The following is a 23085-nucleotide window of genomic DNA, read 5'->3' on the forward strand; positions in this document are numbered from 1 at the left end:
GTTTGATACTTCAAAATAAATATCGATATGTAGAATTTCAAAACTGAAATTATAATATATATTATAATTAATAACGAAAGTATTCCATAATAATAGGAGCAAACTACTGAATATGTCGTATTTAACTGAATACTGTGACGATAAATCAGGATTTTCAACTAATGGAACTAGAGCATAATAGGTTTTCTGTGATCGAAATCATAATGCGAAAAATTAAAAAATATCGAATTTGACATTCTAAAATAAATATCGAATATTTTCGATACCTATGTAGCTGTTTTGAATTTCTGGACATCGATATAAAAGTTATGACTCAATATTGCTGAGAGCTCCAGAAATAAATGAAAACAATAAAATATTAATATTATTCAACGGCTGCTTTCAAATATCAACAGGTGGTTTCAACAGGTTCTGGTCACGATAAATCAGAATTTTTGACTAATGCAACTAGATCATAATATGTTTCGTGTGGTCGAATTCATGATGCGAAATATTAAAAAAATATCGAATTTGATGCTCTAAAATAAATATCGATATGTAGAATTTCAAAATTGAAATTCTGCTTAACGAAAATACTCGATAAAAATGGGAGCAAACTACTAAATATGTCGTTTTCAACTGAATCTCGTCATCTGAATCTTATTATTCTCCTCTATGATAGATTAGTATATTGTGCAACAAGTGGGGAAAGTCCAACATTTCTCGCGAGTGTGGAAGTTTGTGGTACGAGCCTGAAAGGCGAGTGCCACTTATAATAAATTTATTCATAGCTATATCATACCTTACTAACTAGATCTTCGTTATTATTTGGATTTTTCTGAGTATTAGGTACTAGAGAATAGTTTGAAATTTTTACTTTCATTACATAATGAAAACTTTAAATTAGAATATCCATGCCAAATTCAAGGTCAATATCTTGTAAAGGACAGGTGCTATGAGAAAAAACTTGAAAAAATCAAACTTCAACACCCTGTATATGGAAAACAAAGAGTTTGGGTGCCCATCCTTCAATTTAGGAACACCCTGTATAAAAGCTGATTTGGAGTTTTATTCAATCCATTCGGTTTCTTTCATGCTGAATGAACCTAGTGTCATTTTGAAGTAAAAAGTGGTCCATTTTGAAGTGAAAGCTTGTATCTTTCCATGATTAAATGACATAACCTACTGAACACAAGTGAAATGGAAAATATCAAAAAATTAATACACTTTGTTACTTCTTATAATGTGAAAATACAAGTAAATGAATGGGGACATTTTTTATTCTATTCATTCCAACTTCAATGCATTTTGTGAAAACCCATATTAATGAACGGCAAAAAAAAATGACGTCCCAAAATGGCGGAAGAATCTAGAATTTTCCCCCCCCCAAAAGTGGGTCCTGGATCCGCGCATGACGTATTTGAGTACTTAAGTGTGTTGGTACGCTTACTAGCTTAGTATCAGTTTAACAGTGGTGAAGTACAGAACAGATAATTTTAAAGCTAAAAAGATGTCTTTGGATCATTTATATGAGTTCAGTTTCGAAAAGTTGTACAACGACTGTACAGAAAGGTAATGCTTTTACATCATTTTTTTCTTTAATTATTTTTGAAACAATATAATCGAATGTTATCTTCAGTTTCTGAATGTTGCATTTTTATAAAGAAATTTTTGTTCAATATATGTGTATGAAATGAACGATAACCATATTGTACCTATCAAACAGCGAATTAATATGTACTTTTTTTTTCCTAGGGGTATAACTTTTGAGGAAGACTGCAGCGTATGTCTGAGTAGGTTGACTGGAGAACTGTACCTAACCGATTGCAGGCATTGTTTTCACAAAGAATGCATCGACAGGTGGTGCTCCAGTTCTTCCAAATGTTGTCCGATGTGTAGGACAACGTTAATTTTCGAAGGTACCTTCACTATCTTCGATACAAATTGGCAGAATGTCAATATACATCGTTTCGACAAGATGGACAGTGATGAAGAATATGAAGAAGATGAAGAAAGTGTTGAAAGTGAAGAGGAAAATGAAGAAGAAACCAACAGGGAAATTTAATTTAAGAGTGATGTTTCCTTCATTAAATTTCCCCTGGTTTATATATCTATAAACTCTTGTTATTTTTGTTTGAGAACAATTCCTATTTTCAGGATTGTAAAAATGTGGATCCTACCAGGAGAATGATTGAATATCTATTACCTATTCACAGACTAACGAGTACAGAGCGTAATAAATACTAAATGAGTATGAAACTGTTCAATCATTTACCTAGAAAAATAAGATCCATTAAAGAAATTAAACTCTTCAAAAGACAATTATTCGAACTGTTAATTAAATGTGAACCATATTCTTTAAATGAATTTATAGACTTTTGTCATGTACAAATATCATAGATATATTAGTTCATTGATTTATTTTTTTGTAAGGAATTTGTGACTTGTTTTCATTTTGTAATGTACATACAATTCTGGAAATAAATACGTATTATTATTATTATTATTATCCTAAATTTCAAACTATAACCTTCAAATTTAAGGGGGATAAGGGGTGTGTACCATGATCCTATTACACCCGGTATGTATATTGATGACCATAAGGTTAGCTTCCTCCAAAACTGTTTCCATTATGCATACAGTACCAGGAATACGGAAAAAAAAAGATGAAAGATAATGACTGTTATTTAATTTTCGATTTGAAATGAATTTCGAACAAGTAGAAACCAAGCCAATCCACAGTTTTATTTAGAATTAGGATAAAATATAACAAAATGAAAAAATTATTTTCCGAGAAGTAAATCAAAAAATTTCACAGCTTTGAAGTCACAGATAAAAGCCACTCCTACTGTTTTTTTTGAGCTGATTCGCGTGTGAGCTTCTCCTACTATCGGTCTATTTGATTGGAGATGGTTGAAATATGTGCAGTCAGTTTTTGATAATTACCTGAAGCACGCAAGATTAGGTGTTTAAACACGAAATCCAACAATAATCCAAAGACAGTTTGAGGTCGTTTATACAAGAAATTCGTAATTGCCTCTGAAAAGATAAATGATTGTTTTATTGTTGGTTTTTTTCATTCAGACTCGAGGCAATTATCTTGTCTATGTCTGTGACCTTTTTCATTGAGGAGAAATATAAAAACTATGAAATTTGTGACAAGAAGTAAATAATACAACTCATTGTAGCTTTTCATCGGAAAAATTTATCTAGGATCAATCGAGTAATTTGAAAAGGAAAAAATTTTATTCGAATGTCTAATATGTATTTAGATATACATATATGTGTTTGAAATGAAAATAACCATATTGTACCTTTCAAACAGCGAATTACAGCCATCTATTAGTAAGTAATTATTAAATGCCATTTCATGAGCCATAATAGCTTGACAAATAAACATTTTTAAAAACTTGTAAGAAGTCATCAAACAATAGTGACTTATCTGATAACATCATGCATAAAAAATTATTAATCCATTTTTTTAATTACAAACAGATAGTTGAATAACTTTAAGAAGAAAGTATGAGAATTATTCAACTATCTATCAGTAAATAATTAAATAATGCTTTAATGACCATAACGTGATCAGATAAGCAGAAAAAGTTAGACGCTTTTCTTGAAGTTTTTTTAAAATGTTTATTTGTTTTATAATTTTTTTTTTGTGTTATTTATTTATCACTGACCTCTGAACAATAAGAATTTAGTTGCTGGTATCAGGACCTAATTTAGTTTATTCACAAATTCTTATGGATACCTATGTTATCTATTAGAAAGTTAAATAATGGTTTAATGAACGTGGCGTCATCAGATAACCAACAAAAGTTTGACTTAGGTACTCTTAATGAGTGTAGGTACATTTAAAATATTTATTTGTCATACTTATAATGACTTACCTAATGAGGTTGACGGCCATTCTAAAAATTTTAACTATCTAATGTATTATCAGATGAATAATTCTTGGAATGTATCTGTCAACAAATAAGAAAAGACAGTTTAACCCTTTTTTAAAATATTTATTTTTACCAGGGTGATAAAATAAATCAGATATAATTGAACTAAAATAAAAATCATATTCTCTTTTCACATTGTTTAGGTTGAATTTCGAAACGTTCAACTAAAGAACGAAATCAGTTTGAGTAGTTTGATACTTTAAAATAAATATCGATATGTAGAATTTCAAAACTGAAATTATAATATATATTATAATTGATAACGAAAGTATTCCATAAAAATAGGAGCAAACAACTGAATATGTCGTATTTAACTGAATATTGTGACGATAAATCAGGATTTTCAACTAATGGAACTAGAGCATAATAGGTTTTCTGTGATCGAAATCATAATGCGAAAAATTAAAAAATATCGAATTTGACATTCTAAAATAAATATCGAATATTTTCGATACCTATGTAGCTGTTTTGAGTTTCTGGACATCGAAATAAAAGTTATGACTCAATATTGCTGAGAGCTCCAGAAATAAATAAAAACAATAAAATATTAATATTATTCAACGGCTGCTTTCAAATATCAACAGGTGTTTTCAACAGGTTCTGGTCACGATAAATCAGAATTTTCGACTAATGCAACTAGATCATAATATGTTTCGTGTGGTCGAATTCATGATGCGAAATATTAAAAAAATATCGAATTTGATGCTCTAAAATAAATATCGATATGTAGAATTTCAAAATCGAAATTCTGCTTAACGAAAATACTCGATAAAAATGGGAGCAAACTACTAAATATGTCGTTTTCAACTGAATCTCGTCATCTGAATCTTATTATTCTCCTCTATGATAGATTAGTATATTGTGCAACAAGTGGGGAAAGTCCAACATTTCTCGCGAGTGTGGAAGTTTGTGGTACGAGCCTGAAAGGCGAGTGCCACTTATAATAAATTTATTCATAGCTATATCATACCTTACTAACTAGATCTTCGTTATAATTTGGATTTTTCTGAGTATTAGGTACTAGAGATTAGTTTGAAATTTTTACTTTTATTACATAATGAAAACTTTAAATTAGAATATCCATGCCAAATTCAAGGTCAATATCTTGTAAAGGACAGGTGCTATGAGAAAAAACTTGAAAAAATCAAACTTCTACACCCTGTATATGGAAAACAAAGAGTTTGGGTGCCCATCCTTCAATTTAGGAACACCCTGTATAAAAGCTGATTTGGAGTTTTATTCAATCCATTCGGTTTCTTTCATGCTGAATGAACCTAGTGTCATTTTGAAGTAAAAAGTGGTCCATTTTGAAGTGAAAGCTTGTATCTTTCTATGATTAAATGACATAACCTACTGAACACAAGTGACATGGAAAATATCAAAAAATTAATACACTTTGTTACTTTATATAATGTGAAAATACAAGTAAATGAATGGGGACATTTTTTATTCTATTCATTCCACCTTCAATGCATTTTGTGAAAACCCATATTAATGAACGGCAAAAAAAAATGACGTCCCAAAATGGCGGAAGAATCTAGAATTTTCCCCCCCCCCAAAAGTGGGTCCTGGATCCGCGCCTGACGTATTTGAGTACTTAAGTGTGTTCGTACGCTTACTAGCTTAGTATCAGTTTAACAGGGGTGAAGTACAGAACAGATAATTTTAAAGCTAAAAAGATGTCTTTGGATCATTTATATGAGTTCAGTTTCGAAAAGTTGTACAACGACAGTACAGAAAGGTAATGCTTTTAAATAATTTTTTTCTTTAATTATTCTTGAAACAATATAATCGAATGTTATCTTCAGTTTCTGAATGTTGCATTTTTATAAAGAAATTTTTGTTCAATATATGTGTATGAAATGAACGATAACCATATTGTACCTTTCAAACAGCGAATTACAGCCATCTATTAGTAAGTTATTATTAAATGCCATTTCATGAGCCATGATAGCTTGACAAATAAACATTTTAAAAAAATTTTAAGAAGTCATCAAACAATAGTGACTTATCTGGTAACATCATGCATAAAAAATTATTAATCCATTTTTTAATTACAAACAGATAGTTGAATAACTTTAAGAAGAAAGTATGAGAATTATTCAACTATCTATCAGTAAATAATTAAATAATGCTTTAATGACCATAACGTGATCAGAAAAGCAGAAAAAGTTAGACGCTTTTCATGAAGTTTTTTTAAAATTTTTATTTGTTTTATAATTTTTTTTTTCGTGGTATTTATTTATCACTGACCTCTGAACAATAAGAATTCAGTTGCTGGTATCAGGACCTAATTTAGTTTATTCACAAATTCTTATGGATACCTATGTTATCTATTAGAAAGTTAAATAATGGTTTAATGAACGTGGCGTCATCAGATAACCAACAAAAGTTTGACTTAGGTACTTTTAATGTGTGTAGGTACATTTAAAATATTTATTTGTCATATTTATAATGACTTACCTAATGAGGTTGATGGCCATTCTAAAAATTTTAACTATCTACTGTATTATCAGATAAATAATTCTTGGAATGTATCTGTCAACAAATAAGAAACGACAGTTTAACCCTTTTTTAAAATATTTATCTTTACCAGGGTGATAAAATAAATCAGATATAATTGAACTAAAATAAAAATCATATTCTCTTTTCACATTGTTTAGGTTGAATTTCGAAACGTTCAACTAAAGAACGAAATCAGTTTGAGTAGTTTGATACTTCAAAATAAATATCGATATGTAGAATTTCAAAACTGAAATTATAATATATATTATAATTCATAACGAAAGTATTCCATAAAAATAGGAGCAAACTACTGAATATGTCGTATTTAACTGAATATTGTGACGATAAATCAGGATGTTCAACTAATGGAACTAGAGCATAATAGGTTTTCTGTGATCGAAATCATAATGCGAAAAATTAAAAAATATCGAATTTGACATTCTAAAATGAATATCGAATATTTTCGATACCTATGTACAGTCCATTCAGGAATTATTGACATCCCGGGTGGCTTTGGAAAATCGAAATTAAGTTGGTACTGGCTCATTCAGTAACATTTTGAATTGCAGATTTCGGGTTGGCATTGGAAATGTCATTGACAGGAGGTTAGATTTCAGTTTGTTTGTGTTAATGGTTTTGATCGAAGAAATTTTGAAACTTAAAAGTTGTATCAATTAAACACACACATTGATTAGTTTATTTGAGTATTTCTCACAGTACTGTTTGAAAAAAGAAAAAGGCAAGTCATTACAACCTGGATTATTAGTGGAAGAAAACCTGTACAATACGATTTCACCTTCAAAGAATCATTGAATGATTTGATTGTTTAACAAAAAACTGAAAAATACGAGGGGGCGTTAAAGTAAAGAATTACTGAAACCGGGTTATTTGAAAATGCCAGCATTATTCAACGTGGACTCTAGAAAGAAAATAGAATGTTTTTCAAGATTGGATTTCCTTGAAATGAGATAGCATTTCACTATATTTTTACGTTATATAATCGGAATTTCAATTTATGAAATCATGACTGTATGCGTCCCTTCGTAATTTCGAAAATTCAAGATCTTTCGGATACAAAAATGATGAAAATAATTTAAACTGGTTATTTCTATGATGAACCATAGCAATTTTTAGTGCTGGCTCATTCAGTAACATTTTGAATTGCAGATTTCGGTTGGCATTGGAAATGTCATTGACAAGAGGTTAGATTTCAGTATGTTTGTGTTATTGGTTTTGATCGAAGAAATTTTGAAACTTAAAAGTTGTATCAATTTCAAACACACATTGATTAGTTTATTTGAGTATTTCTCAATACTGTTTGAAAAAAGAAGAAGGCAAGTCATTACAACCTGGATTATTAGTGGAAGAAAACCTGTGCAATACGATTTCACCTTCAAAGAATCATTGAATGATTTGATTGTTACCAAAACCCGAGCCAAAAGCAACCAATATATCAGCCTGGATGAAATTTGACCAAAAAGCATCTGGATTTTAATCAATCAAAGACAACATTACATAAACGTAATTGGTTACAAGTTCAAAACAGTTAATAAAAGGAAAATTTTTATTGATAAACAGAAAAATATAATAAGTAGGTAGAGTACGATTTTATGGTGAATACAGAGAATATTTGCAACAAAATGTGAAATTCATTTATCTGGAGGAAACTTGGTTATTTGAAAATGCCAGCATTATTCAACAGTGGACTCTAGAAAGAAAACAAAATGTTTTTCAAGTATATTCAAGGGTAAAAGTAGAAGGAGCACTATTTTGAATGCTGGATATTTGGATTTTTACCTGGATGTTTTGTTTTGACAGTGGTGATCATGAGGATTATATAAATCTATGAAGAGAGAATTATTTTATGATTGGATTGCTAAACAAACTCTTGGCATTGCATCTATAGCTTATTTATATTCTATATTGAAATTAAGTATTTTTATATCTGTGTTTTGTTCTTCAATGAGTAATCCAAAAATCTAATAAATTCCAATTGCTTTATAGAATTTTTACTGAGTATTTAATTGAAAAATATATTCAGAAGAGTAACTTCAACAATTTCTTCATCTCTTACCCCCTTGAAGATAATAATAGAATGCAATAAAATTTTAAAAGTCACAAATTAAAAATAATTTCATGCAAAAATGCTTTTAGTGAGTGAGTTAAAGCTGTTATGGTCAAAATAATTTATGTAATTTAATAGAAACTAGTATACAAGCATTTCAATAAAAAACAGAAAACTCGAGTACAAATAGTACCTACCTATATTTTTCATACAAGTTTAATCAATCATTCATGTCATGAACAGTTTCAATAAATAGTGACTTTAGAAAGTAATTTACACATCGGCTGATAAATTGGTTCCAATTTTGAAAGTTACAGTACAACTGTGATGTCAAAATTTTTCATATACTAAATGGATTCTTTGAATTTTATTTCTGTCTTATTATGATACGGCTCTTCCATTCACTAAGCTACACTATTTAAATTTATCAACCAGTTTTTTCTGTTTTCTTCACCAGTTTAGACAGCACAGTTAAAATGATCCATAAGAGTGATTTAATAAGAATTTTGCAAGCAGGTTGGTATCCAGTGTCCATCAGTAATGCAACAATTTTTATAGAGCCTTTGGCGAAAAGGAATATGCCTATTTTAATGATCTTCAATGGGATCTTTCATGGGCGACTCTTAAATGAATAGATATCTCTTCATTGAATTTCCTTGAAATGAGATAGCATTTCACTATATTTTTACGTTATATAATCTGAATTTCAATTTATGAAATCATGACTGTATGTCCCTTCGTAATAATCGTAATTTCGAAAATTCAGGATCTTTCGGACACAAAAATGATGAAAATAATTTAAACTGGTATTTCTATGATGAACCATAGCAATTTTTAGTGATATTTTTGTAACCAGAAATAAAGCCGCGACTAGACGTTCATGGCCTACTTCGATGTCAATAATTCCTGAATGGACTGTAGCTGTTTTGAATTTCTGGACATCGAAATAAAAGTTATGACTCAATATTGCTGGGAGCTCCAGAAATAAATAAAAACAATAAAATATTAATATTATTCAACGGCTGCTTTCAAATATCAACAGGTGTTTTCAACAGGTTCTGGTCACGATAAATCAGAATTTTTGACTAATGCAACTACACCTTTGTCAGTTGTAGGTGTAGTATTATAATCATGGACGGAACTATTGTATACAAACTTATTTCTATTTTTGAATAAATAAACTAAACATTCATATATATATACAATGCAAATACTGTCATAATCTGATTTTCCCTGAATATACCTCTACACAATTCTCTGTGTTTGAGTCCAAATATAGTTCTTATGACTTGTATACGGAAAATCTCCAACACCTCTGAATCCGATCCGTAGAAAATCAAACCAAACCTCAACAAACTCTCAAAATTAGTGAAATAAAAAATTTTTAAACAATTTTCAATTAAATATTTACTAATGACTCTTATGCTATAGCTGACTGAATTTAATTTTTTTCCTGTACTTATAATGTGGTTGTTCTAGTTCAGATGTTCATCAATTTACATACCAAGAAATTTAGTACAATGTTCAGGTCTCATGCTCAAATTTGACAATTGTATTTGAGATGGTGTTGTGATACTTTGTTGTTTGGTTCTAAAGAGAATAGTGGTAGTTGTCTTCTGACTCAAAAGAAGACCATTCCTTTCAATCCAGTCTTCGATTTTATTATACGAATTACTGGCTTCATTTATTAAGTTTGGGTAGGTGTGGATCCAGCAACCAACAAATTTGTATCATCTGCATCATTGGTTAGAAGACTCGAATCGGATATCAATGCTCGTTCCATATCATTTGTGAACAGAATGAACAAAATAGGTCCCAATATGCTTCCTTGAGGTACACCGGTATAATTAATTTTTATGTCTGATTTCGTACTTTTTCCGTTTTTCATAACTTTAACCCTCTGCTTTCTGATATTCAGATATGATTCGAACCATCTCATAGCAGTTCCCCTTATTCCGTAAGCTTTGATTTTTGCCAACAAAAGTGGTCGATTGAGGCAGTCAAACGCTTTTGATAGATCTAAAAATATTCCTAGAAGTATATCATTATTTTCGAACGATTTTATTATATTTTCAGTGAATTGAATAGTAGCTGTCATTACAGGCGCGGATCCAGGACCCACTTTTGCGGGGGTAGTGAAAATGTGGACCCCAGACACTTCCGCCATTTTGGGACTTCATTTTTTTAAAAATGGGTTTTCACAAAATGTATTGAAGGTGAAATTTTTGCTTATCTTGTAATTATATGAGCCTTAGTATGTCAAATTCTAGAGGGCCGGCAAAATTTAAGAGGTACCCCGGGCCATTTGGGGGGGAGAACGTTCCCCCAGTTCCCCCCCGCCTGGATCCGCGCCTGTGTCATTATAGATCTTCCTTTTATATATCCATGTTGGTTATCATTCAGTATATTATTCTCCAATAGAAAGTTAACTAGACGGTTACACATTGCCATTTCAAAAAAAATTGAGAAACTTGGTGGTACACTGATGGGTCGGTAGTTTCCAAAAGACTGGCGATCACCTTTTTCATAAATTGGTATAATTACAGATATCTTCAACTGACTAGGAAAAATACCATATGAGAGGGAATCATTTATTATGTAGCATAGTACTTCTGCTAAATTTTTTATACAAAATTTTATCAAACTAATAGGTATATCGTCATCTCCACTGACATTATCTACTATGAGCTGCTTCCCTCGGAACTGTATTCTCAATAATTGGAGCGTATAAAGGTAGCAATATCCCAGAAGTGACCAGCTTTGGCCACTAGGTAGGAGAGGAATTGTGTTCGATGAGGACAAAGCCAGGCCACAATAGTGACTCGCCAGCTTCTGGAGCTTGGTTGGGAGGTTCTCATGCATTCACCTTATAGTCCGGACCTGGCACCAAGTGATTACCATCTGTTCCTGTCCATGGCAAGCAATTTTACTGGTGAAAAATTCTCTTCAACAGAGTCTTGTGAAAATCTACTGTCTCAATTTTTTGCCAATATTGGCCATAATGATATTACCTTCAAAATGACAAAATGGTGATTTTTTTCGGACCTTCTTTGGGATCACGTGAAGGATACGGTCTATGTCAATGTTGCACAATCGATTCAAGATATAAATGATGAAATTCGAGAAGTTACCTAGGACATATAGCCGCAAATGTGCGAATTAGTCATGGAAATTTTCATAAAAAGAAATGGTTAATTGCCTGCCTTCCTCCTTACAATGAAATAAGCATCCTTTGATTCCTCTCAAAATATACTTTTTTTCTTCAATATCAAAATGAAACCGTCTATTGGAAAACCCTATATAATGTTACACTCGATATGAAAAAGCCATTTGTATGAACTAATTATTTATTATTACAATAGACTTATTTTCAATATCCAATATAGTATGTAAACAATATAGCGATGAACTAAAGGTATACATTGTGTATAAGGTACTCAAAAACATTTTCATGTACCTATCTTCAAAATATAACTTACTATCTACTTATGGCTTATCTAAATATGGTCTAAATTGGAACCATATTGATTTGCTTAGGCTTATACCACGGTTGATACGGATTGTGAGTCAATAGCCATTCTGCTAAGAAGATAATTGGATCAATAGGCTTCGTTCTGGCAACTGATGCTAGACCCTTCGATAATGTTGGGTCGAGATAAGTCTTACAGAAGTCATTGACGCGGCTCTGGATAGTAGGAATAGGTTCTATCATTGCTGAAAACAGATCACTCATTCATTTTATAGGTAAGTAGTCAATTTAGGTCAGCAGAATGACAGGGAAATGCATTAAAAAAATGTATTAAATAGTAGTGCCCTCAAACGATTTCAATCAGTAATTTAATAGTATTTTCAAACTACAGAGGACCAGGCACCTGAATGTATAGAAATGGTTGGTTACCTCTTAATTTGAAATGTTAGTATTGTTTTTTGTAGACTTTTATGACCTTTATAGGAAAAGCTGATAATAAGAGTCTGGTCAAAGATGGTTTTCAAGTTATAGGGTGTTCAAAATAGACAAACCAATAAAAGCTACAGATGTAATATTATCAGAACTTTTGAACCAGGGAACATATTTGAATAGTTTTTCAGTTAATTTGCCATTAAAACGGATATTCTTTATTGCTCTTCAAAATTTTTTTAATTTTGTGAGGGTTATTTATCGTCTTTACTTATGAGTTACATGACTTGCTCATCTGTTTTGCTCATACAATGTTTCATTTTTATTATTCGTTTATTATTTCACTATTTTCATTGAAATATCAAAGACAAAAGAACATAATAAAAGCATTTTTGAATGACACACTATCCACCAAGTATCATCGGCTACAAATTCTATATAGGTCGAACTTTGTTCCTTTTTGCATTTATTATAGCTATCGACTCAAAAAACTTGCCAAGTGTTAAGTGAGGCGACATCTTGAACATTCTGGCTCCAGTTTCACATGTGCGGTGAAAACCTTCAACTGGATCTTCGATTAGATCTATTGAAAATTTTTCCAGGGTGAAAAAATTATGATAATATTACGTTTGTAGCTTTTATCGTTGTCTACTTTGAACACCTTATAACTTGGGAACCAACGTTGACCAGAGTCTTCTGAACAACAGCTTTTCTTCTTACGGGCATACAAAAACAGATACTTACATTTGAAATTAACCGATAGCCATTTTTATACAGTCAGGTGCCTGGTCCTTTCAAAATTTTCACTTTTCCAAATTAAAATTGGTCCATATACCATCACATAACTGTGGGATCCGAATTCTTAACCAACCCTACAAATGATACGCTACTGACTTGACGACACGAAAACTACGCGATCGATCCTAAAACTGTGGACCATGCAGATTTATCGATATAGGGAGACATAAGGGAAAGAGGTACTTGAGACTTAAGACTGAGACTGGAGTACGATACATACGAACGAGGGTGGTATTCGACGTTAGAGAATAGACGGACATAGTAAGAATTCGACGTGATAGACGCATATGATTCGACGTAAAATATATTAGACGCAGCTAGTTAGATAATTCGACGTTAGATATAGACGGATCTAGTCGAATAATCAGACAATCAGACGATTAAAAATTAGACGAAATAAAATAACTTCGATAGACGAAAGTTCAGTGGCTGTACATTCAATTGACGTTGAATTGTACATAGTGTAAATAAACAATAGTTAAGTACCGGCGGCCTTTTTATAAAAACCCCTAGACAACGATATAAAAAACCCTACATAACTATAAGATCTATATGCTTACTTTGTGGAAAGAAATATTTGCATTCCATCGCAAACTGTTCTGCATCTTCAGACACTTGAATGGTATCTATTAAATCATCTGTAGCAACAATACGCCTCTTTATGCTTTCAGGAAGGAACCAGGAATCAGGAATAAGTTTGTCTTCTCCTATCATCGATTTGACCACATCTATACATTTTAGGCCAGCAATGCATAACACCAAAATAGGATGACGACTCATTTTCAACACGAACAGGGGATAGGATTGACTTCCATAATATCTATCTTCATAAATTTCCGAAACTTGTTCTGGAGACAAACGAATTTTTCTTTCCTTAAAACCAAGTTAGGTATTATATCATTATGGTTGGAAAATCAAAATTGTGATTCCTAAAAACACAATCAGATAGAAAACAATTTGGAATATTTCTATTGCGTCTTCAATCTCAAAAACTGAAGGCTTTTTACACACTGGTGATGATGCGAATATGTTTAAAAATGGTTATGTCATACTTATCAATCCTATTAACACGCTCCACATTCTATACCGAAATTCTCATAACAACATTGAGGCGCCAAGGTGTCTATATTACCCTGGTACAGAGCCTTCCAGTTTTTTGGTGGAGAAGAATCAAATCAACGATAATATAGCATCCTTCAAATTTTTAAGACCACGAACATCGATTGTATCAAATTTAAAATAAACCCTTGCTGACAACTTCAGGATACCTTTATATCCTCCTAATTGTTATGTCTCTGTCTTAGAAGCAACTAAGAGAGTCGGGATGTAAAACATTGAAATAGTTTTGTTTATTTTGTCTAAAATCAGAGTATCTAGAAGCCCCTTGTCTTATGCTATAATGATGGAATGGGAAGTTCTTATGCGTCATTCCTATAGACCGGACCTGGCACCAAGTGACTATCACTTGTTACTGTCTATGACTAACGCGCTTGAAGGTACAAATCTGGCCTCAAGGCGGCCTGTGAAAATTGGTGCCAATAATAGGGAGAAGGACTTCTACGACAAGGTCGTTATGGTACTAGATTGTAATGCTTTTATAAAGCGAAAAATACTAAATTACTTTTCACACAACCCAATATTTCTAGGATCTTCACTCACATTCACGATCTGTAATCCGCCAACATAAAGGATGGCCCTTCTTATCACATCCTCGAATATCATGGCATCAGGTTTAACGATCAAAACTGTTTGCTCGTACCTTTTGGTACAGGTGCAAACGAAATCTTCCTCAACTTTTTTTCTAGCGGGAGATCTTGCTACCATAAATTCTACGCTGCTTTCTGGAGAAACTTGTAAGTCTTCATATGAGTGAATACAGGGGCACTGAAAACATTATAAATATAGGGCAACTTTTGATTTGATCGAACATGTGGAATTGATCTATAGCAAACAGGGTAGTCTTCTAAAATTCATGAATTCTCAAGCTATAATGAAGAAGATATTAGAGAGTAGTTGAGTAAACATTAGTGAGCAGTAATTAGATTTTAAAAAAATATTCTCACTTCGTAACCCTTCCATACGTAAATGCCCGCTTCTCTGAGCTCGCTCTCGGTTGGCTCCAATTTTTTTTGTTTTCCAGTTCGCTTCATTTCGATCTCGGACTGTCGGATTGTCCAATGACCCTGTCCTTCGCACGTGCAAAATCCAGGTAAGCAAGGACATGACTGAAAAATTGAAATGTTATCAATTCGAATTTTCATATTAGTTTTTTTCTTAAGGAAGCTCTATCGATTCCTTCGGAAATATTTTAAGTCCGAGAACTGAAGAATTCGGTGTACAAACTTAGCATTATCAGAGCCACACCCCTAAGGGATCCGTAGAAAGGCTTTGCTAACGGTCGAATGGAAAACAGCCTGAATGCCCATAAAACTCGGCATTTCATGGCGAATAATTCAATTGAGTTCAGACAAGTCTACTAGAAACTACAACTACAACATATGTGCAACACTTGCACCGATAACGAGAAGAGTAAAGATTTTCACATCTGTTCCCGAGACCGACGAAAAAGTACCTGCAACGACCCAAGTGACCAGCGACCATAAGAATCGATTAGACAAATAATCATCTTCTTTACACATTTTTAGTGGGTAGAAAATAATTTTTTTTTTTATTAATTTATTGCAAATTTACAATCTACTCAATATTGTAATGAGTAAATATTTTGTGTTGTCTTGATATGAGACAGTAACCATCCGGTTATGGAAGAATGAGTTCTATCCACAAAGATCTTCTGGCCATATCCTTTTGAGTCTTCTTGTATGAGTGAGATTGAAAAGTTCGCTGACTAGTGAGTTTTCGTGATCATTGGTGCGGGTCTCGTATTTTGTGGAATGTTGTCTTGTTATTTCATAAATATAAGGGATCTTCAAATCAGTATGGAGTGTTTGGTTGGATACATACCATGGAGCATTTGCTATCATTCGCAAGGTCTTGGATTGGAATGTTTGGAGGATTTTTGTATCCACCACATTTACTTTCGGACCATTAAATCTAGCCTTCATTCTTTGTCAAATACCATTGGCCTCAAAAGAGGCCATATATTTATTATTCTTCTCATATTACGGGATTTCTTAGAGCTGAAGAGACTTATGAAATCTTTCAAATCAAATTAAATAGTTGAGCAGATCAGGGAGTTTCTCTTGGAGTTGCTCATCTGGACTCCGCCATTTTTGCATCTTTCATGATGATTATTTCAGTTTTTTTTTTTTTTTTTGTAATGCATTTAATTCTCGGTGCAAAAAGGGATATTAATATTATTATTAAATTTTGCAATTCAGACTGGGTTTATCTATATTAATATAAAAATATAGTAATGGCGAACATTTAGACTATAACCTCGTGAGGTACCACATACAGCTTTTCAACGAGGCGAGGAGTTTATGCTGAGTAGGCATGATAATAAATTTGGATTATAAGAGTGTGGTAAAAAATATGGTAAACATGATGTAAATTTCAATTATTTGTTCTCTACTCGCTTAGACTTATCAGAAAGTAAGAACAAATGACGGAATAGAAAACCCCTTATTTTATTTTCCCAAAAAGTCATCGACCGAAGTCCTTCAGCCTGTATTAACAACTGATAAAAAATCTACAATAATCTGAAAGAAAAACTCGAAAAGTGGAAGAAAAAATATTCCTCCATATTGTAGATATTCAATAGGCATTAAACTGGGTTATCCAAATTATTACCATCTGCCTGTTGGCCAACTTGTCACGTCATGATCGAGTCAATGGGGAAGTGAGATATATTTCCTTTTCTCTCTATCTGATACTGAGTTACCCATGCTGTAGCCCTGATTCAAACAGAACTGTCATCCAAAGCGTCATATGTTTATGTAGTTGAAGGTTAGCCCTTCAACAATATGGATCGTTTATTACTGCAGAACATGCGAAAATTATGAAAAATCACTACAAAAATAATTTTTTTGTAGTAAGTACGTTTCGTGCATTACAGGCAGATAATTGTTGACATAATAGTCCATCGAAGCGTATAATTGGTCAGACCACTGTCTTGGAAGAGACTGGATCTATCATTCTTGTCCCAAGGCCCATAGGCCCATACAACATCTAAATATTGCTGCTGTAAGTGAAAGTGTTGAAGAAGATTCAAATTTATCCATGCCTCGGCGCGCACAACATTTGGGTCTCTCTTATGGTACGCGAAGGCGTTGTTTACATCTGGATTTGCATCTCCATCCTTATAAGGTTCAGTTGGTATAATAACTAAAGCCATCTGATCATGGAATACGTAAAACATATGCCGATCAGTTGCTTGAACAACAACGTTTGACTGACAATTTTTCGCATCGAATTTTCTTCAGCGACAAAACAAGCAGAATTGTCATGGGGCAGTGTAAATCCTCATGTAACTGCTGAGAAACTATTACAGCCACAAAATATTCTCTGTATGATGTGCAATTAGGTCTGGTGGAGTAATTGGTCTGGACTTCTTTGAAAATGAAGAAGGTGTCACTCAAACTATCAATGCTCCTCGATGTAACCAAATGATTACAGATTTTTTTTGCCTAAAATTAATGTATATGGAATTGGAAGAGATGTGGTTCCAGTTTTGGCTTTATTGCAAGAAAAATTTGTGTAATTCGTATAAATTAAAGTTTCAGCAGCCATTTATCAAAGGTAAGGGTCTCTGGTACCATCGCATACTAAATTCAAATAAAAGATACAGTCAATTTCCCTCTACCAACAACCTGAGCGTTCGCATTCGCTAACAATATTGAAATAAAAATGTTATTGATATCCTATATGAAACTGTGTTTCGTTTAGATTCACTTTGGAAACCACAAAATGAGTAAATAACATTTTAGTCTCTGTCCTCACAGAACTCCCACATAATTTTTTATTATAGATTTGCTTCGAATGTTAAAAGGTCAAAAGTTTTGTGTATTATAACGATAGAACTGATCGGCCTGTCAAGGCCAAGTCAGTAGAAAATTTTCATATACATATGCACATATATACTTTCAGTATTCAATCAGCATTCAATTCACTTCCAATTCAAAGCAAGCTTTCTGGAACATCTTGTCCCTAGAGCGACGAACCTACATCACTCTCATATCAACTAACAAAACTCTCTTCCAATGATCACAACTTACATGTGTGTTCAATAGGCCAACATCAAGCGATTGAAGATTAGCAAGACGAGCAGCATCGTGTACGGTTAGTGCTTTATGAGGAATACTTTTCTTTGCCTTATCTTTCACGGCCTTTGTTTGACTTTGCTGTGTTCGTTTGAATTTATGTGCTTCTCTCTTAAGTCCCAGAGGTAGAAGACTGTAAAAAAATGGATAAGTGAAATTGCTTTATTGACTCTTCACGAGCTGCGTCAAGGATAAGTGTAGGCGTATAAGACAGGGATCGCTGAGAAACCATCTGTTGTGCAGATAAAAAATCTCAGCATGATCAGCATGAAGGCCCCAAAGGTTTGTGGCTAATAGAGTTGACGTTTCACAAAGGGGCCTATCTCGAACAAGATATCTCCAATTATAGTATATCCAAAGTTACTTGAACTTGTCAATCAAAACGCTTGGCCAGATGTCCCTTTGAAGTGGATACCGCGATCCGCTAAATACCAGGGTTTATTTGAAAGTATTGTAAGGCAGTATATTCACTGGCCCTAAAGGAATTTCTGGAAACTTGGACTGTATAATTGAAATATTTTGGCCTCCTCCAAGTGACTTTGGATACACTATACAAACCAATTTTTTCTGACCAAGGAGCGTTGGAAGACATGTCATAATCAACGACAAAACCATTATATCCAGCTTACTGTCCAGAGTTAGCATTACCAGCACTCCAAAGAGATATGAGACATATCTTGGAGAGTATCTCTCTCTACATTACGGAGACGAATACTTGCGACAGGATTGTCGACCACTAAGAGAACACCAATTACCACCGGAACACAGAGTTCGGCGTCTAAATTGGACCCAAGTGCTATTCCACATAATTTTGGGATTCGTTTGATACAAGATAGATACAGCTTAGCTCGTTACGGGCCTTCCTTCGCCAGAGGATGTGCTAGGTTTTTGGCTGAGATTATCTCCAATGGCCGCACAGAACTTATCCATATTCAGGGAACCATGACTGGTGTTAGATACCTCAGGAAGTTCTGTTTACCCACGTGAATTTATGACGAGCAGCTGTTGATGACCCATTCGTATTAATGGACGATAATGCCCGATCGCATCGCACCGAAACTGTAAATGAATATCTTGAAACAGAAGGCATCAATCGTTTGTACTACTATTATTATTACTTTATTATTTGAACCGGGGTCCTTATGGCTCGGAAGCCTTCCGGGAACTGCGACCATGTAGATATTCTGTTCTCTACCTACTAATTCATGGTAACCCAAGGAGGTCGTCAATGACGTTAATAAAACTGACAACCTCCTTAGGGGCCTTGATGAGTGCGGAGGTATTGGTTAATGTGGAATACCAAGCTCCTCGCGCGCATTCTCAACAATGGCTGCACGGTGCGGTCTAGCGTTATCGTCTAGAAATTGAAAAGTTTCACCAATAGCAGCGTGAAAATTTGGTACAACATTGTCAATGACATGCTCCCTATACTGTAAGGCGGTCATATTCCCAGGACAAATGCGCCCGTTGAAACATATCCCGGCTCATACCATAACACTACCCCCTCGGAATGGATGTACTTCTTGTACATAGCGACGATTACGGAGTATGCGTGGGATTGTCCATACCCTTATTCTTCGAGAATCTGAAAATCGTCCATAACTGGATTCATCAGTGAAAAGGACACTACGCCAATGATCGTTCCAATTGATATGTTGCCTTGCCCATTCCAGTCTTTGACGCTTATGGTCACGTGTTAATGTAACTCCTCTTAATGGACGTCTAGAACCTAGATTCAACTCTCTCAAACGTCGTCTGATGGTTTCGATGGAAACTTGGACCCCATCTGCATTATGAAGAATATTCCGAAGCATTCTACACGTAGATGTAGGCTTCTTCTCGCCGAAACGGTGATGAAACGATCCTGAGCAGGTGTTGTTTTTCGTCGCCCACCAAGCCTTGGTCTTTCCAACACGGAACCTGTCACCCTGAACCTATTCCAAAGTCGAGATATCACACTTTGGCTGACTTGGAGCCTTTCCACTACAACAACCTGAGGTAGGCCACCCTGTAGCATTCCGATAGCCCTATTAGCCTCAGCGTTTGATAATTTAGGTCTTGGCATTTTCAGAAAACTCGTTTCAAATCGAAGCCGTTGATAAACTGACTTCATTTTAAAATAAAAACATTCAGGAAGCATATGCAAAGAACCAAACTTCAGAAAAAAAGGCGACCAGATTGACGAAATGTCTCATACTGATTTTTATTGGATCGATTCAAGTTGTTATTGAGTTTTAAATGATTTTACAGCGAATTTCTCGAAGATTACATACTTTTCAAAACGATTGAATACGATACCCCTAACTCTTGTGGAGCAGTATATTTAACTTGCAGAAAGGAGTTTGAAACTAACTGGCAAAACTAAATGGAATCTAGAAAAACAGAAATTCAAACAAATGATAATTGTATAAATAATTACTTTTCATCTATCACTCCAGTCCTCGACATTAGTTTATGCAATTTACTTTTCGATTTGCCTTTAGGTAGAGGTGGTAGGTGGCTTTCATAAATTGATGGACGCTGCTCTATTTCGATTGACTCCGTTCTTGATGAGGAATCGCTCTGAAATATGAACAGTTGTTAATTGGAGCAATTGATTTCTTCGCCAAAACATATTTCTTTATTTGTTTAATGTTATGTTAGCCCCCATCCTTAGTTTCAAAATAACTAAAAATCGTTTAGTGATTTTTTCATTGAAAAATATGGGTCGGCAAAACATTTTTTTTGGTAACAAGATTTACAGATTATAGATAAATCCGTGGCTGAAGAGTTCAGAGTATCAACATATAATAATATAACCGTGGAATCTGTGCGAATCTGAGATATTCTCGCACGATTTTGTTTTGCGAGATATGGCAGAATGAGCGGATTAGCCTCAATCGAACTTAAATTTAGAATGAGAAAATTACGTGAGAACCGTATCATAAGATGGCAAAAAAACTATGGAATTTCGATATTTCAGAATATATCCGTCAGATTTCACCGAGACTGATTTCACTACCCATTTACCATATATTCCGGGTTATATCAATGTCATTATTTTGAATCGGTGTCTTTGCCGCTCTATCAGCCATCAGGGAACTGCCACCACATGGATCTTTTGTTATTAACCCGACCTAACCCTACTTATGTATACAAACTAAATGATACTCTTAACGAAAATGCCAATATCCTTGGTTGTTACCTCCTGAGTATCCACCACTGACTTTCTCATTTTAGGCCAGTCAACCCCAGATATTTACACACCATGTGTTCAGATGTTCCAACCTTCTTTCAACAGAGCCTGCAAATATCATCTGCTGCCTTTCCCATGCGGTACAAGAGATGTTTGCACCGACAGTGACCTGTCAGTAGACCCATCTTAACCCAAAGCTCAGCACGTGGTTTCAAGATCTTTCTGGTTTAGCTAGCACCAGAAATTTCCTTGCGTGAGCAATATCATTTTTGGACTTCTACCTGTTGTTGGTCTTATCCAAGTCCACAAAAAAGACCAACAAGTGTTAACCTCAATGTTTGGCTAGCAAAGTAGAGAATAGCTCTACTATTGCCTCTGGCTGGATGGTTTATGGTATTACGACACTCCCATGTCAGCAGAGATCCCTGGGCTGATTCCAGGGACCTCAGCGTGGCCAAGCTGTCCGTATATTAATCAAAACTTTTTTTGACTGCTGACATGAATCGTAGAGTGATAATACTGACCGTGCACAAATTGTGGCTCTAATTGAAGAAAGCCATGCTCGAAGGTTTGTTGCTAAAAGAGTTGGCGTTTCGCAAAGTGACGTGAATATCAGCAGAGGAGAGACCTACAGAATACATTCTGCGATATAATTCAATCGTCTTTTCTTCTTCCGTTTGATTCGATTCTACCTACTTCTTCTTTTTATCTTTTTCAGATTTCAACTCTAAAGACTTCCTCAATTCCTCACCTTTGCTGAATATGCATCGGTCGCAGTAGAGGTAGTTTTCTGGAATTTTTTTGTCGTCGTTCCCAAAAGCAATTGGGGTGGCGGTTGTGATGTCCAGGATACGTGGGAGTAGGTATCAAGTACTTTTTCATCTACGGGTGCCACACCTTTTATATATTGATGACGAAGACCTAAGAGAGAACATTTGATTAGTTCAATAGTTTTAGACATGGAGATGCATAAAATGTGAATTTGGTCAATTAATATAAGGGGAACCGTAGCGTAGTTATTCATTTGAAATTGATTTTGTTGCCGATATGTCAATTTTTTCCGCAGAAAACTTCAGATAGTCTTATGCGGAAAAAAATTGTACCTGCAAGAAGCCACCTCAAGAGGGATTATAGTTCGTTCGATGGAGAATCGATGTGAACCCAGAGAAAAGCGAGGCTGTTCTCAAACTATGTTCTATAGGAAAATCGAATGAAAAAATGAAGCCAAGTGTCTGCGTGTGATACTTGAAAAGAAGCTCACTTCGACCCAAAACCTCATATCAGCTGTGTGGACGAAAAATCAACAGTGGCATCATTGCAACCGCTACTTTGCAAAATGCAAATAAGTGTCTCTTTCCGACAAGTTTCCTCTCTACAAGTCCAGCATTTGTCCGATCATGCCTTACGCATGCCCGGCTTGGTAGTACGCCGTGATGTCCCATCTGAAAGGACTTCAAGTCGTGCAGAATACGATCCTCAGACGAGCCGTAAATGCA

At 34.1% G+C, this 23085-nt stretch overlaps 1 protein-coding gene across 1 annotated transcript in view; it reads right to left on the bottom strand.

Moving 5' to 3' along the window:
• Positions 1 to 11832: 11832 nt before the first annotated feature.
• The window catches only part of LOC123672285, a 29946-nt gene continuing 18693 nt past the window's right edge, over positions 11833 to 23085 (bottom strand). The window contains exons 7-13 of the mRNA XM_045606339.1: positions 22341 to 22510; positions 20834 to 20976; positions 18370 to 18547; positions 15259 to 15420; positions 14855 to 15079; positions 13756 to 14068; positions 11833 to 12213 (exon numbers count right to left, since the gene is read on the bottom strand). Of these exons, the coding sequence (XP_045462295.1) occupies positions 12008 to 12213; positions 13756 to 14068; positions 14855 to 15079; positions 15259 to 15420; positions 18370 to 18547; positions 20834 to 20976; positions 22341 to 22510 (1397 nt within the window). The 3' untranslated portion in view covers positions 11833 to 12007. The remainder of the gene's footprint in view (positions 12214 to 13755; positions 14069 to 14854; positions 15080 to 15258; positions 15421 to 18369; positions 18548 to 20833; positions 20977 to 22340; positions 22511 to 23085) is intronic.

Source organism: Harmonia axyridis, chromosome 2 (assembly GCF_914767665.1).
Source record: "Harmonia axyridis chromosome 2, icHarAxyr1.1, whole genome shotgun sequence".
Lineage (NCBI taxonomy): Eukaryota > Metazoa > Arthropoda > Insecta > Coleoptera > Coccinellidae > Harmonia > Harmonia axyridis.